This window comes from Durotheca rogersii (genome assembly GCF_024521655.1).
Source record: "Durotheca rogersii strain YMJ 92031201 chromosome Unknown GGS23scaffold_26, whole genome shotgun sequence".
In the NCBI taxonomy this organism is placed as follows: domain Eukaryota; kingdom Fungi; phylum Ascomycota; class Sordariomycetes; order Xylariales; family Xylariaceae; genus Durotheca; species Durotheca rogersii.
Genome location: NW_026251257.1, coordinates 482,811 through 497,482, shown reverse-complemented (window position 1 = coordinate 497,482; position 14,672 = coordinate 482,811). Strand labels below are relative to the sequence as shown.

The window sequence follows — 14,672 nt, the reverse complement described above, 5'->3', positions numbered from 1 at the left end:
CGTCCTTTCTACTCATATCACCTATATACCGCAGCTGAGGTACCTGACGTATACATAATACCTCGGGTGCGCAGTGGGAATGTGTTACGTTATCGCCGCCTCGGGCTCGACGCTGCGTGTGTGCGTGTGTGTGTGTGTGTGTGTGTGTGTGTGTGTGTGTGTGTGTGGTGTGCATGTCTCGGACATTATCTGGCGGAAATTGATCAGGTTGGCAGCGGGTTTTTGCCATGTGGATACACCCGAGCTGGACGGCATCGAATTCTCAATACCGTATGGGCCATGGAAGTCGTGCACGCCACAGGCCAGAATGGGACGGACCCCGGAGCGGAAGGAAGGGCATACATGTGTTAGCGCAACTTCACCCACATACTTATATGCACCTAACGGGCGGCCTGCGACCATTACAGGTACATGCCCATAGGTACCTAAGGTACCTACCTCCTACAGGTTGACAGGACAGACAAGACGTATGAGCAGGTATGCGTTCCCATTAGCAGGTAGTTGAATTCTTGGGGGATGGGCCAATCGAACCGGGGACTACGTACCACCGCCTAAGGGAATAACCACTACCAACGAACCACTATTACCTCTCACAATCCGCTGCCAGGCACTGCCGACTGACAGCGTGAACTCGTCCAGCCCGCAAGGTCCGACGGGCCAAATCCTGGCCCGGCCAGGACCAGGCCGGTTCCACGTTTCATGGCGTGGTGGAATCCGCCGCTCATATGGAAGTTTGGAACCTGCGTTGCCTCCCCTACGCTCTGCTACTCCACGCGTCATCCCCGTTCCGGCATGGCCGCTCGCTAGCCCTGGTCGTCGCCCGCAACAGGGACTGTGAACTTGTGAACTTGTTGAGAAAGGACGCAAGGCGCTAACGAGGGCACCAGGCGGTTGATTACGAGCGGGCGAGGGCCATTCGTCGCGGGCGGGGACCACGCATAACTCGCCGCGCGCCCATTGGTGCCGACCGCTGCACAATGCATGCACATGTGGTACCTAACGTTAGGTACATATATATCTTAGGTACATGCCTACCTACCTTAGGTACCTATCTACGTATGTATGCATGTACACATACCTACCTACCACCTAGCCGGATCAGCCCCGGAATTTCACCCTCTACCGGGTACCAGATGAGGACGAGCAAGGGTCAGATGCTTTAGGTGCTACCTCAGGGACCTTAGGGTACTTTAGGTGCCTCCCTCCCTGTACTCGTAGTAAGGCCTTCTCGCCGCCAACACCACGGAGGCACGTAAATCCCTCCTCTCCCTCCCAGCCCAGGTTAGTATCCGATATCCCCAAGGACGCGGCCGGTACTCTTTCTCGCACGCGGGGCTTGGCACGTCATCTCTGCATCGCGAGAGAGAATGACACCACCACAGAGGGCCCCCCCCCCCCCCGGCCGCTAGGGTTGGGAGGTACGCGTGCGAGACCTCCGTAGGGTTAGCCCGTCCCGACGTAGGAGATGGTGCGATACGCGGAAGAGCAAGTATACCCATACGCAGCAGCAGTAGGTACCTCCGTGCTACGTTAGGTGCTGTGGATGCTAGGAGGAGCGACGTCAGCCACGGAGAGGTAATGTGCTACTATAGCATCTACCTACCTCTATATATCATCTGGTGGATCTCTATAGTACGAGTACACATGTATTACCTAGCAACCTAGCGCAGTTAGTAAAGAGATCCCGGGTTGCCACCGTGGTCCCTCCCTATCAAGTCTCTGCTAAGGCACTGCGTAGCGTCAGATGAATCAGAAGTTGGTCACGCTCCTCTGTCAGAGGGTGGCCAGGTTGTAAGCCGCCACGACGCGGACAAGCCGTGCCCCATTCCGAGCCAGGGGATTTCCGCCAATAATAGGTCAGGTAGGCATGTACCTAGGTGCCTACTTACCTAGGTATGTACATACCTAGGTCAGGTATGCAGATACCTGGCATACGCAGTTATAGGTGGAGGTAGGTACCCAAGAAGGTACTGTAACCACCTCAGATCCTTTGCCTACGTACATCGCTTCACTGTCGTCGCCAACTAGTACGTGACGTTCCTTACCCCAGGTTTCTTAGATACGCGAGAACTGTGGCTCGCATGGAATTGCGACCGTATGATCCACCCGCCGTCTTCGGCGTCGATCGCGGCAAATGTCGCCTCAGCTCGCGCCGCCGCCTCGCCCGCTGCCAACTCGCGCCGCGACGTGGGGACGCGAGAGCGAAAGACGCCGACGAGAAGAAAAACAACAAAGGCGAGGGAGGCAGCAGGTACACGACGAGAGGCCCGGCAGAAAACAGACTAGCCAGGACACAAGAGACGGACAGAGAGAGAGAGAGAAAGGCACGGAGGCCCTGAGCCAGGCGATTCGTCCATCCGTCCGCAGACCGAGGCACATGACCTGCTGGAGGAGGGCGCCTTGGACAGGTAGATGACGGACGCAATGCATGGGTGCGGCAGCCCAAATATCTCTTTGGCGAGATAGCTCCTCGAACCCCGGGTCTGGCTAGCCCCCAGCCTACCGAGTTCTAGAAAGGGATATGTTGGCTTGGTTCTTCGACGCTCTCCCCCGTATCTTCCCGCAAGTACCGCACCGCGAATCCCGCCCGGGCCTATGCGATGCACTCCAAAAAGTCCTAACCACGCCATCCTCGTCGCACTAGGCTGATCGAGACTGTCCCATTGCCGGGGCAAAGTCAAGTCAAGTTACCGCATGCTGCATCCCTCCAGCAACTCGAGCCCGCACTCGGGACCCGTCGTGAGATCCTCCCCTCCCCCCTCCTCCCCCCCTTTTTTTATCGACGCACCCCGGTTTTTCTTCTTCGTCCCTCTCCCTCGCCCTCTCCCTTCTCCTCTTCCCGCCTTCTCATCACCTCGGCCAGCCGGTTCCTGCGTGTGTGCAAGCGTGTGCGTGTGTACTCGTAGATGTGTAGGTGTATATCCATACCTACTATGTTGTAGGTAAATATGCAGGGCGACGGTTGGGGTAGGAGGTGGGTTGGGAGACACCAAGGATCTTGTCTCCAACAGGACGAGCTTGGGGAACCCGGTTTCTTACTCATAAGTGCCTTCACCTCTCGGTCATCGTCGCCAAGTCAACGCCGCTTGTGACGCTAAATAAAATAGAGCAGATAACCAGATTCATGCGTCGATCAACGTGTAGGTGCAGACCGCAACGTTGGAGAGTGTGAGGACGATCACCAAGGAGATAATGACGATAGTGGTTCGCATCCATTACAGCTCCGGCGCTTGGCGGAAGCATCGAGGCGATACGCAGACCTGGGCCAGGCTCCTGGTTCCTTGATTCGCCGCCGCCTGTGTAGGGGAGGGAAGGGGGGAAGGGGAGACATGGCCGACGCGACTACACGCGCGATCGACTACGACGACATTAAGATATTTCTAGATGCATCGTCGGATCTCTCCCTAGTTTGCTAGGAACCGTCAGTCAATTCGCCTTGTCGATCTTTTCCCCGCATTCATTTTTCTACGGGAAAGAGTCGTTTGCTATTGATGAATAGCTACAATTGATCGTCTAATATTCTACTGAAAAGGGGATAGGGAGAGGGAAAAGAAAAGGTTTGAGGCACGTCGTCGGCCAAATGCGACTCCATACATGACTCGAGGTCGTACAGATGATCCGAGTGGCTGTTGGGATCAGCGCGACAGGGCGATGTGAGAGGGTTAGGCGGCAGGCATTCGTCCCTAAAGGGCCACGATTTATCTACGGCCCGTTTCTAAGGGGTTTCGCCTTGAAGGTGATTGACCCTTTCCACATCGAGATGCCACATCGAGACTTCTCTTCTCCCAGCCTGGTTGAGGGTCACTGCCGGCTAAAAGCGCCTACTCCCTGGGTAAATCGGCGACGAGGGTCACAGCGTGGGATTCTATGTCGACTCATGTAAGGGACCGGCCCCGGACGTGGGTTAGACGGCATGTATAAAAACGGTATCGAATATTATTCATGATACTGGTTGGCTTGGAAATCTCGGCCCGAAATGTATGCCCGAAAGGCCATAGAAACCTGCGACACAATTTTACAGATTATTTCTCAAAATCGTCAATGCTGTAAGTAGGGTATCAGTTGTGCTATGATATTCTTGTGATGCCTAACCGACCACAGATTGCTAGTCGTCCCAGGCCACTTCTGCCAGCTATCCCTCCTTCGATTCTTTAACGACGGGGTTCGTGTGTCCGTGGCAACCAGGTCGAAGGCTCTCAGGCCGCCCCGTACCCTAGTCTAATACTGCAATCATATTAGCTGTATTCGTGCCGCCAGGGAAATGAATGAAATGCAGCGGTACTATATGCCATAAATTCCGCATCTCCTATAGCCGGCGTAGGCGAGTGCGAGGGTTAAGATGCCACGGGGGTGTCCTAGCTAAAGTCGTCTTCGTTGTGATCGGTCTCCATGTTGTGGTCATCTTGGTTGTGTTCCATCAACCGTAAATATTCCACCACTGTGGGATCTGAGAGTAATTGTGACCTCTATCAAAGACTAGCGTTAGAGAGTTTTTCCTAAGCGAGAAAAATCGGATAGTCGTAAGGTAAGGTGATATCCGGCCCAGCATCCGAGAATATCCACAGAAGTTAGAGATCTGACTGACCTGGTCCTCCAATATACTTAAGCTCTCCTCGAGCATTTCTGCCTCGAGGGTTCTTAGGCGGGACGTAGCCTGTGCGATTTCAACCCGTGCCAACCCAGGTATCCTGTCTTCATCCTGACCGTCGGCGAGCTGCCTCATTTGGTCCTGAATGATGCCCAAGACGACTGTCACAGCACGCAGCTCAAATATCCGTTCCAGTTCATGACCACGAATGAGATCTTGAATCGTCTGTGGTACGGCCGTGATGTCGGTTTCGTTCCAAAACATACCCAAATGGCGAGAACCGTCTGTTTCCTGTATAACCCTGAATCGTAGGCCATCTGCATAAGTTTGAGCTTAGCTTCACTCTAAGAAATTTGGGTCTTGATCGTAAAGGAGCCCAAATGGTTACATCATCTGAGGCACTGCCTCTTCGTGTCTATACCGTGGAATAGCTCACGCGGGTATCAGAAAAGACTTACCTTCTTCATTCAAACACATAAGATAAACAAAAGGGCCGACCCACTGGAGGCTACCATCCTCGTTTTCCGATAGTCTCAGTTTCGGCGGCGTGCCGAAGGCGTGGAGTTTCGCGAGTCCAAGGGGGTCATCATCCATCGGTTCTAACGGTAGGACCAGGCTCTTCGCGGTCGAGTCCGGGTCGATGAAGCCATAGCTGAACAGAAACTCCGCCGGGGACTTATCCTGTCCGTAATCGATAGTGATTTCGCTACCAGAGGACACCGCATATCCCTTCCGTAGATACAGAACTGTTTCCCCCTTGCCATTCTCTTCAAAGTAGGCAGTAGGGTTGCTGGAGTGGTTGACTAAATCGAGGCATGGCACCATCGACTCTCCGGACTTAGGCAAACCGAGTGAGCGCGACCTATAGAGAGCGTCGAGAAGAACCCAGTCGTGAGTCGTGACGGCCTCGTCTATTGACAGAAGTTCGTCCCAGTATGGAAGCTCTGATACCTTCGCACGAAGCTCGTCAAATTCCTTCGTCAACACTGATAGTTTGGCAGACACTGCTGACTGGACAAAGGCGTTAGTTCGAGTGCCTTAAGAATATCCCTCACTGAAATACTAAATCCCCGTTGTAGCTCACCTCGAGAGAAGTGCCCCTGAGGAGGGAAAGCTCCGACTCGGTCCACATCGTAGGAACCGGTACCTGCGCCGGGAGCAAACTGAAGTACTGCGTCCACGGTATTGAGGGCCCGTGGCCGCCTTCATAATCAGGCGAAGATAACACCAATTGGACCAAGAGGAACAACAAGATATCGCCTCTGGTTGACTATCCGCATGATTAGTATACCTAATAGAGCACACCGTGTAGGTTCCTAGGAGCTTCGGCTGAAACCAACCCGATGCCCTGCGGCGTCCAGAAGCTGTCGGAATTCCTTATTTTCCCTGGCATACTCGGCCACGCCCTCGGCCGAGATGATGAGCTCCTTAGGGACGGTGAGAAGAGTGGGAAGCTCGAAGTTGTCGTCTTCATTAACCAAGTCCCTCTCGGCTATCAAGCCGTAGCCTCGGCCGCCGATGTCCGCAGCTTTGACATTGACGAAGGTGACATCGTTTAAAGCACACCAGGCGGGCAGGTCGGTCAACGAAAAGTGGCCGCGCCGCATGTTCGAGATACTGTATGAAGTCGAAGATAGATTGACTCCACCACCTCACAGCACTGCCCAGAACCGAGTTCAGTGGTCACGTAGATAGTAGGCGGAGACGAACTGCGTAGGGGCTTTACTACTCAAGAGCTTCTTCTCGATAAGATACGATAACAAGATTAACCCTTTTGAGACACCAATGATGCAATGCATCTACGTTAGTAGGAAGGGTAAAGCCACGGTGCTAGTGTGGCTGATTCGCTTCAGCCTCTTCGAAGTCTAACCACCGGCCCGAATTTTCACTTCGACAACCATCATCAAGCAGGGGACATGTAGCGGTGCAGATCGGCGTCGATCATCCCCTCTCCTCTCTCCAACATCCCTTCTTTTTATATCGCCCCCCCCTCTTCGCAACCACAGCCTACCACCTCTCTCAACTTCCCTCGAGGGACCCCGAATCCTCCGTCTGCGACCGCGACCGCGCGCTCCCGAGAGTAGAACCCCTACCGAGTCCAACCGGGCCCACCGCCCGAGCTAGCGCGAGCATCGCCGCCCCCCGCGGCCGACTCCGACAATGCCGCGGGATCCCCTCATCGGCCTCGTCGGCAAGCCCTCCGCCGGCAAGAGCACGACGCTCAACAGCCTGACCGATGCGACGTCCAAAGTTGGTGGGTCGAGCCCGGCGGCCAACCTCCAGTCATAACGCCCGACCCGAGCTGCGGCGCTGATACATTTTGATGCGGCAACAGGGAACTATCCGTACGCAAACACCCTCTAGCTACCTCCCTATCATTATCATAGAATCGTGCATATATATGTGTAGGGATATATGCTATGTCTACGTGTGAGCATCCTCCGGAGGCTATGATGGGGAGAGGGGAGGGAGAAAGAAGAGTTGACATGATACGAGGATCCGTCCGTCTTTGCGACTTATCGTGTAGCTGACCACGCGCCGTCTCTTCTCCGCCGCTGCCCCCCCTCTCTAGCTTCACGACTATCGATCCGCAGCGAGCCATCGGCTACCTCCAGATACGGTGCGCGTGCGAGCGCTTCGGCGTCAAGGACAAGTGCCGGCCCAACTACGGCTCCTGCGTCGACGGCCGGCGCTCCGTGCCGGTCGAGCTGCTCGACGTCGCCGGCCTCGTGCCCGGCGCCCACCAGGGCAAGGGCCTCGGCAACAAGTTCCTCGACGACCTCCGCCACGCCGACGCGCTCATCCATGTTGTCGACGCCAGCGGCCGCACCAATGCCGAGGGCGAGAACACCCGCGGCTACGACCCCTCCCAGGACATCGCCTGGCTCCGCAGCGAGATCGTCGCCTGGATCAAGGGCAACCTCTGGGAGCGGTGGGGCTCCATCAAGCGGCGCCACGTCGCCGTCAAGGCCACCGCCGTCGAGACCCTCCAGGCCCAATTCTCCGGCTACGGTAGCACCGCCGCCGTCGTCGCCCGCACCCTCGACCGCCTCGGCCTCAAGGAGCCGCTCGAGAGCTGGTCCGAGGAGACGGTCGACCGCGTCGTCGCCGCCTTCACCGACGAGAAGTTCCCCACCGTCATCGCCCTCAACAAGATCGACGACGCCGACGCCGACAAGAACATCGCCAAGATCGCCAAGATGCAGGACCCCAACCTCGTCGTCGCCTGCTCCGCCAAGGCCGAGCTCTTCTTCCGCAAGATGGCCAAGCAGGGCTACGTCCGCTACACCGAGGGCGGCGAGTTCGCCGACACCCGCGACGACCTCATCGCCGACGGCGACCCCGAAGGCGGCGGCCTCCGCGAGCTCGACGACAAGAACCGCGCCGCCATCGAGGAGTACCGCGACCTCATCCTCTTCCGGTACGGCTCCACCGGCGTCGTCCAGGTCCTCGCCAAGGCCGCCGAGGTCCTCGGCCTCGTCCCCGTCTTCCCCGTCCGCAACGTCTCCACCTTCAGCTCCGGGTCCGACTCCCGCTTCGCCTTCCGCGACTGCGTCCTCGTCAAGAAGAACACGACCGTCGGCGACGTCGCCAGGAAGGTCATGGGCGACGCGCCTATCGCCTACGTCGAGGGCGTCGGCGGCGTGCGCGTCTCCGAGGACGCTATCGTCTCCGTAGGCAAGAACGACGTAAGCTGCCCGGCCCAGCTACATTGGAGCAATGCTTACGATAATGGATAGGTTTTATCATTCAAAATCGGAAGAGCGTAATTTAATGCAGCTGTTTTTATATATAAAAGAAGTCATTGGGCGGGCACAACGCAAATTAGATGTGATTCCTCGACCTCAACGCGTTCAGGCGGGCTACGCGGAGCGTGGGCTAAGATTTCTCCATTTGACACGTCCTCATACAGCGTAATTTAACCTAGGATCGGGTGAAGGTAGCCTGCGCTCCGCGTTTCATGCTGGATTTTACTGGAAATAGACCGCCTTTTGCTGCACTACCGTAGTGCCGACTGATCCGTTCTTCCCCATCTGACTGGAGGGGTTGCTGATTCGCCAAGGGGGGAGAGACCTTGGTTGGTGCAATAATGAAGGCAGGACCACGATGTAAATAATCGACGGAAGAATCGAATGGAAGTTTCAATTGTAGTATGGGTATCGAAATTCGGCATCATTAATGCTAATGTATCTTTTCTAAGACCGTTGCGAAAAGGAAAAAAAAAAAAACGCGTATGTACCGAGCATTGCCCAGCTAACCCCGGATTCTCTTGCCCGTCCAGGACGAGCTGTCGTTAGTTGCCGACTTCCGATGTGTGCCGAGCATTGTCTGATTCGGGAGAACAGAAACGAGGACATCGCGCCACGCCGGAATCGGTTGAAAGTGGATTAGAATGTGGGTAAGGAGGTTGGGTGACGGCGATTTGGTGTCGATCCGGCCCAACTACCGCCCACCCATCAGCCAAAGCTGATCATCGATGTTTCCGATGATGAGAGAAGGGAATCGACAATGTCGGAAAGAAACTGGTTGAAGTTGAGTTCCGGCAAGTGCCGTCGAAATATCACGAGCCCCTACGCCGCCACTTTACTGGTCCACACTTTTCCCATGCCGTCTATGGTTATGGAGCGTTCTGGGCGCAGCTTAGTATTTCAATATGATGTACCTGCAGGGGTTTGCATGTGTTAGCACCATCCGATCCATCCGTTCGTGTCAGAATCGGGCCAGCTTGACGGTGTAATAGCCGTTTGAACGGGCGTGACCGGGGGGTAACGTACAGCGCGTGGATGATGCCGGGGATGTATCCCAGGATGGTGAGCAGGATGTTGATGCAGAAATCAGCACCGCATCCTCGCTCCAGCAACACACCGACGGGCGGGAGGATGATGGCAAGAATGATCTTGCAGATATCGCTGTATGCGGGAGCAGAGCTCGTTAGCACGGGGTCCTCTGCGGTACGGGTGTGCCGTTGACGTCAGGATGCGCAGTAGACCTGCGCGCTATGGCGTTCTTACCTAGCAGTGAAAGGCATCTTGGACGACGAGGTCTAGTCGAGCGTCTTTATATAAAGACTCGCTAAGGCGCGACTTGAGCAAACGGGGCGGTAGTACGGGGTAGGTTGTCGACGAACTCGATACTTTGTGTGCGTGTCTAGGTAGCTTATAGACGAGCGAGAGCTGAAGCGGGTAGTTGTGTCGAGATGGGTTACGTCAAGAGGAGTAGAGAGGAGCGGTAGAACAGAGATTCAAGAAGAAAAGCAGCCAAGGAGAGGGGGAGGGCGTACCGTTTAAATAAGAGACAGGTGCGGGTTCCCGCAGAGCGTTCTCGCATAGCAAAGAAATCGGGAGCTGGCGAGCTCAGTTCCCCCCGTGGGCAGGTACCAATACATCACGATACATACCCCAGCCAACAGACCTCAAGTGGGCGGAGAGGTGCAGCACCTACCCACCTTCTCCCTTGGGCACATAGGTACCTGCCTCCCCCATCTCGCAGGTACCTGCTAGATACCAAGGATTGCCCTGCGTGCCTTGCCTAAACACCTCTTATGCATCCACGGATAGAGGTACCTCCTAGGCAGGTAGGTATGTACCTACCTAGCCCCCTCGAAAAAGGGCTCCAGGGTAGAAGGCACCGAGGTTAGGTACCTACCTGCCTACCTAAAGTACCTGTACTGACCTCAGGTGTCACCACCTCTGAATTCGCCTGGGCATCGATCCATACATCGATCCATTCGAAGTAGCCAACCGTGGCAAAGGCCAGCAGCGCCGGTGCGGCCACAGGATACGGCCCACCCTGCATTGGATTCATCATTCACCTTTGTGCCGTAATAACAGGACCAAGAAAGAGGCTGCGCCGTCCCGGACGTTGCTCTGATTCTCGTTGGCCGAAGGCCCCGGACAATGATGTATTGGCAACGGAACCAGGTCGCAAACTCGCCCCAACCTGCCACGAGCCGCTGCGTCATACATCTTGTTCGCGAGTTGTGCGTAAGCTCCCTGGCCCGGCATCCATTAGCCGGGCACCAGGACCTGATCCCTGCGCGTCGTCCCTCAGAGGTACCTACCTCTTAGGTAACCTCCGTCCGTAGTGCACTGTACCCAGGTACCTCTGGATAAAGACCGGGCAAGCAGGTACATGCCTCCATACATCTATAGTGCCTGCAATTGGCGCCTTGGTTCCGTCAATCGTCCAGCACCCGACATAACAGTGACAGCATCACGACCTCAGCGGGAAAGGAAGCTTGCGTAGGGGTTGGGTGGCGTGACGTCACTTCGTATGGCGTAGTCGACATGAGCCTCAGGCGGGCCTCGCCTTAGGTAGGTACTGTATTCATACTCATACATCTACCTACGTAATGCACAGACCCCGCGTGGACAGCACAGCCTCGATACGACTGTGGCTTGACGCGCGCCCGCCAGCTTCGCCCTGAGAGAAACATCTCCGTTTTCTACACAGGTAGGAGGTAGTATGGCGGCTAATCCCATCGGCGTTCGTCATCCTCAGCTGGTCAAGGTCGCAGACGCGCGCGGTGCGCTACCAAGCTCTGCGAATCTCTTTTCCGTGACCCCCTGCCTTCGATTCGCCTCGCAAACAACTCCTGACACGCATATGCTTACTACGTAGCACTGCCAAGCCTCTCTCTCTCTCTCTCTCTCTCTGTCTCCCCTCTCCGGGTCCATAGACCATTCGGCATAGCCGGCATATACGCACGTAAGTAACGGTTAACACTTGGCTTCGATCACGGCCATTTTCACCAGCGTCGATCCGATACCAGGGCACGACTGCGTCGCCGCCTGCACCGGGCCAGCCAGTACCACAGGGCCGAGCCTGCCAGAGCGGCTTTGCGTCCAGTCCCAATCCATCCTATCGGCCTCGTTACCTTCTATCAAAGAGGGCAAGTCGATTACCCACTTTAGCGCTTAATGCTTCCCGTTGCAGAGATAGGGTCGCCCGCCGTCAGAGGGGCTGAAATCTGCTAGTTATCCATAGCCGATTTGCCGTCCCCAGGCTCTTGATGATTAGCTTATCGCAGGAGCATTTCAACACCGACTTACCACATTGCCGAAACCCGCCTTGGCGCTCTGTTCTCGCGCATGGACGTGCGGCCAGCAGTTGGTCTCCAAGGGTCGAGACCATCCGGGGCCAGACAGCTTTTTGACCGCAGAGGAACTGCGCCTAGTCTAAGAGAAACCAGTCTGAGAGAGAACCTATTGTCGCAGAAACAGCGGCATCCTGCGCGTGTTGCAGTTCATGGCTGCTAATGGTGGGATGAGCCAGCTCTAAGCCATGCTTCGCATGCTTCGCGCGCACTCTCATGGCTCGTGCCGGACAGGAGTTCTACAATGTCTTTGTTTAGCCCTCGCGCGAGGGGTCGCATCGGATAGGACGCTACCATGTCTGTGGAAAGATTATATGGGTAACCTACCAGCCACGCCTCTTGAAACCAGCCCACGGCCTTCCCCTACCTGGCCTTCGAGCCGGATAGCGGCAGGGACGCTTGCCCGCATCAGGGTCCGAGTGGAAAATCCCCTCCGAGCTTTAGCGAAAGAAAAGTGATGTGTCGCGCTCCGAGGAAACGACTGTCACGAACCCATTTATCGAGGGTCTAGGTCCTATAACTATGAGCAGGTACATACACATAAGAGAGCCCTACGTATCCGGAGCAAGACAGGTAGTATCACAAACAAACTACATGCCTCATACACATGTAATAAACTGCTCGTACACGCGTTCGAACCCGCCGGGGCCATAGGGGACATCGTCATGCGAAGGAATACAAGTAGACCGCACCCGAGTTTTGAGGCCTTGACGAGCCTAGATTGCAGCGCGGGGCCGAGAGAGCTACCGTCCGTCTCGCAGGACATTCAGAAGACATCTTACCGAACTGTACCATCTCGATTCCTGGCTGGATCTATAACACGACTTGACTACTCACCGGTAGCGTCTACTACTACTACTAGTGGGATGGTGACGACGCGGTCAGGCGACGGAGGCCGTCCTTGGAAGGTGTTTTCTTCTTCTTCCTCTTCTTTAGGCTGGCCGCGAATGTATAGATATACCTATATTTTACATTTATACAGTGAGCGTCGGCAGCTCGGCGCCATCCACGTAGTGAGTGATGGCAAGGTATACATCGCTACATCAGAATCGCAGACGTGTTGATTTAGGAGTGCCTTGGAGCAAGCCGGCCCTGGCGTACTCCGGTAATTGCTCCTCGGCCTCCTGCGGGTTGAAAAACTGTTCGAGCTTCTCCTTGCCGTCGATCAAGGTGCCCTCGGCCTCCTTCCTCTCGTCGAGCAGCAGCGACTGCTGCCGCGTGTCGGCGAGGAACCTGCGCCGCTCATCCGACATCCGCCATTCCCGCGGGAACTTGGGCTTGATCTTGAACCGGTGGTGCCTCGTATCGAGCGGCACGTCCTCGAACGTATCGGTCGTGTCCTAGAGGGGGGACGCGATGAGCATGGCATGGAGATGTAGCTATATATGCGAATGCGGTGTGATCGGGGTTGCATGGGGCGGGCCGAGCCCGGACGTACCTTTGCCTCCACTATTAGCTTGTCGACCAGGTCGCTGAGGTATCGCTTGTTCTGCGCCTGGTGCTCGAACTGCTCGCAGCTCATCTTGGCGATGTCCGTTTCCGGGTTGTAGCGGGAGCCCAGCAGCTTCTTCAGCTTGAGCTTCTGCGCCTCGTCCAGCGGCAGGTCCCTCGGCGAGAATTCGACCACGACCTTGTTCTCGGCCGGGTGGAACTCGCCCATGTAGCTCGTGTATCGGAACCGCAGCGGCTCCTGGGCGGTCGGCGGCGCGAACGGGACCGCCAGCTCTATTTACGCCATTAATAAACTCCATGCCCCTGCCGCCCCCCCCCTCTCCCCCTACGGATAGGCCCATGCGTGAGTGCGCACTCACTAGATAGCAGCGGCATCTCCCAAGCCGCAATGCGGGCGTATTCTCTGAACTCCCGGAACTCCTCCAGCTTGCCGTGCGCTAAGCTCATGATGTCGTCTTCGTCGAACTGCTCGTCGGTGCGTTCGTCCGTGATAAGGTCGGGCTCCTCCTCGTCCTCGCTCCAAAAACTTCGTCGAAGGTCGATTTTCGGCGGCGTCGTCGCCTTCAGCATGATGTTATTTGCGTCCGCTAACGCTCGATCGTTCATTCGTGCCAACTCGTCATTGTCGGGCCCTGAACGTCTCGACGGCGCGCTCCGGTCCTCCGCGGAGGCTTGTGCTCTGGTCTGGCTCGAGGCGTCGCCCTGGTGTCCTCCCGTATTGGCGCCTTCTGCCCCGCCCTGGTGCGGCCCCTCGCCGTTGTCTCCTTCGGTCGGGGGGTACCATCGCGCGGACGTCCAGGAGAGGGCTCGTCTCGAGACGTGCGCCCGGCCGCCAACCCGCGGCGGGATCGGCGCAGGTCTGACTGACCGCAGGCACAGCCGTATCGACCGGGCCCCAGAAGCCATGGCGATTAATGGCAACGTGCCAGGAACATGCAAGCGGAAGCGGTCGAACCTAGGGGGGCAGGGTGCTGCAATGCGCTGCGCTGCGTCTTCGGGTCGAGGCGCAAAATTGTAGATAGTTGGATTTCGGCGAATGTTGAATTTCAGGGAATAGGTACCTAACCTGCAATCGCTTATGCGGGAAGGAGATATACCTACGTAAGGGGGTAGCGCGTCCCCACCAGCCACAGACATGATGTCCGCGCAGCCACACGATAGCTCTCCCTTGATATCTCCATGTGGCTTGCCGGGCTCCCTCTATTAACAACACAACTAGATACTATAGGTGCTAGGTGGTCAATTAATCCAAAGTCCGACGGGCGGATGAGACGGCCAGTTTATTTTGTAAGAATGGAACCTTCAATGAACTTCTGGCATCGTCATCCGACGACAACTAAGCAAAATAGGGAGAGCGGGTCGTGGCAGCCGTATGGATATTGACCCGCAACACCCCCTAAGGACTAAATTCGCAACAGAGCTTAGCACTATAACAATACGCTCGTAATCTTCTGTGGGACGAGTCAACCAGCGAGGGGGTTGTTACGTAGCACCTATCATTGTGGGCAGGTAACAACTTCTAATATTGTCCTAGCG

At 56.1% G+C, this 14,672-nt stretch overlaps 4 protein-coding genes across 4 annotated transcripts; 1 reads left to right on the top strand and 3 right to left on the bottom strand.

The window, feature by feature from the left end:
• Positions 1 to 4,119: 4,119 nt before the first annotated feature.
• Positions 4,120 to 6,502, bottom strand: GGS23DRAFT_251381 (SET domain-containing protein). The gene is made up of 5 exons (XM_051512265.1): positions 5,929 to 6,502; positions 5,673 to 5,858; positions 5,047 to 5,599; positions 4,586 to 4,905; positions 4,120 to 4,466 (listed from the first exon to the last, which is right to left on the bottom strand). Exons 1-5 carry the CDS (start codon positions 6,193 to 6,195, stop codon positions 4,356 to 4,358), a joined length of 1,437 nt encoding a protein of 478 aa, XP_051368859.1. The 5' UTR covers positions 6,196 to 6,502; the 3' UTR covers positions 4,120 to 4,355.
• A 246-nt stretch (positions 6,503 to 6,748) lies between these two features.
• On the top strand, positions 6,749 to 8,358 carry GGS23DRAFT_599797 (P-loop containing nucleoside triphosphate hydrolase protein; the record flags this gene model as incomplete). The annotated part of the gene is made up of 4 exons (XM_051518977.1): positions 6,749 to 6,842; positions 6,924 to 6,933; positions 7,161 to 8,277; positions 8,329 to 8,358. 4 exons carry the CDS (start codon positions 6,749 to 6,751, stop codon positions 8,356 to 8,358), a joined length of 1,251 nt encoding a protein of 416 aa, XP_051368858.1.
• Positions 8,359 to 9,229: 871 nt separating this feature from the next.
• GGS23DRAFT_599796 (putative plasma membrane proteolipid 3) lies at positions 9,230 to 9,617 on the bottom strand (the record flags this gene model as incomplete). The annotated part of the gene is made up of 3 exons (XM_051518976.1): positions 9,230 to 9,251; positions 9,364 to 9,498; positions 9,601 to 9,617. The coding sequence occupies 3 exons, from the start codon at positions 9,615 to 9,617 to the stop codon at positions 9,230 to 9,232; spliced, it is 174 nt and encodes a 57-aa protein (XP_051368857.1).
• Positions 9,618 to 12,588: 2,971 nt separating this feature from the next.
• Positions 12,589 to 14,186, bottom strand: GGS23DRAFT_251241 (mitochondrial ribosomal subunit protein-domain-containing protein). Its single transcript, XM_051512264.1, has 3 exons — positions 13,496 to 14,186; positions 13,123 to 13,409; positions 12,589 to 13,024 (listed from the first exon to the last, which is right to left on the bottom strand). The coding sequence occupies exons 1-3, from the start codon at positions 14,040 to 14,042 to the stop codon at positions 12,728 to 12,730; spliced, it is 1,131 nt and encodes a 376-aa protein (XP_051368856.1). The 5' UTR covers positions 14,043 to 14,186; the 3' UTR covers positions 12,589 to 12,727.
• Positions 14,187 to 14,672: the final 486 nt, after the last annotated feature.

Bases quoted from the DNA above. Each gene is read 5' to 3' on its own strand.
- GGS23DRAFT_251241 (XM_051512264.1), bottom strand. From the start codon at position 14,042: ATGGCTTCTGGGGCCCGGTCGATACGGCTGTGCCTGCGGTCAGTCAGA. The intron at 13,410-13,495 runs GTGAGTGCGCAC...TGGCGTAAATAG, and splicing joins GGAGATGCCGCTGCTATCTA to AGCTGGCGGTCCCGTTCGCG. The intron at 13,025-13,122 runs GTACGTCCGGGC...TCCCCCCTCTAG, and splicing joins AGCTAATAGTGGAGGCAAAG to GACACGACCGATACGTTCGA.
- GGS23DRAFT_251381 (XM_051512265.1), bottom strand. From the start codon at position 6,195: ATGCGGCGCGGCCACTTTTCGTTGACCGACCTGCCCGCCTGGTGTGCT. The intron at 5,859-5,928 runs GTTGGTTTCAGC...TCATGCGGATAG, and splicing joins TGGACGCCGCAGGGCATCGG to TCAACCAGAGGCGATATCTT. The intron at 4,467-4,585 runs GTCAGTCAGATC...AGTCTTTGATAG, and splicing joins TAAGTATATTGGAGGACCAG to AGGTCACAATTACTCTCAGA.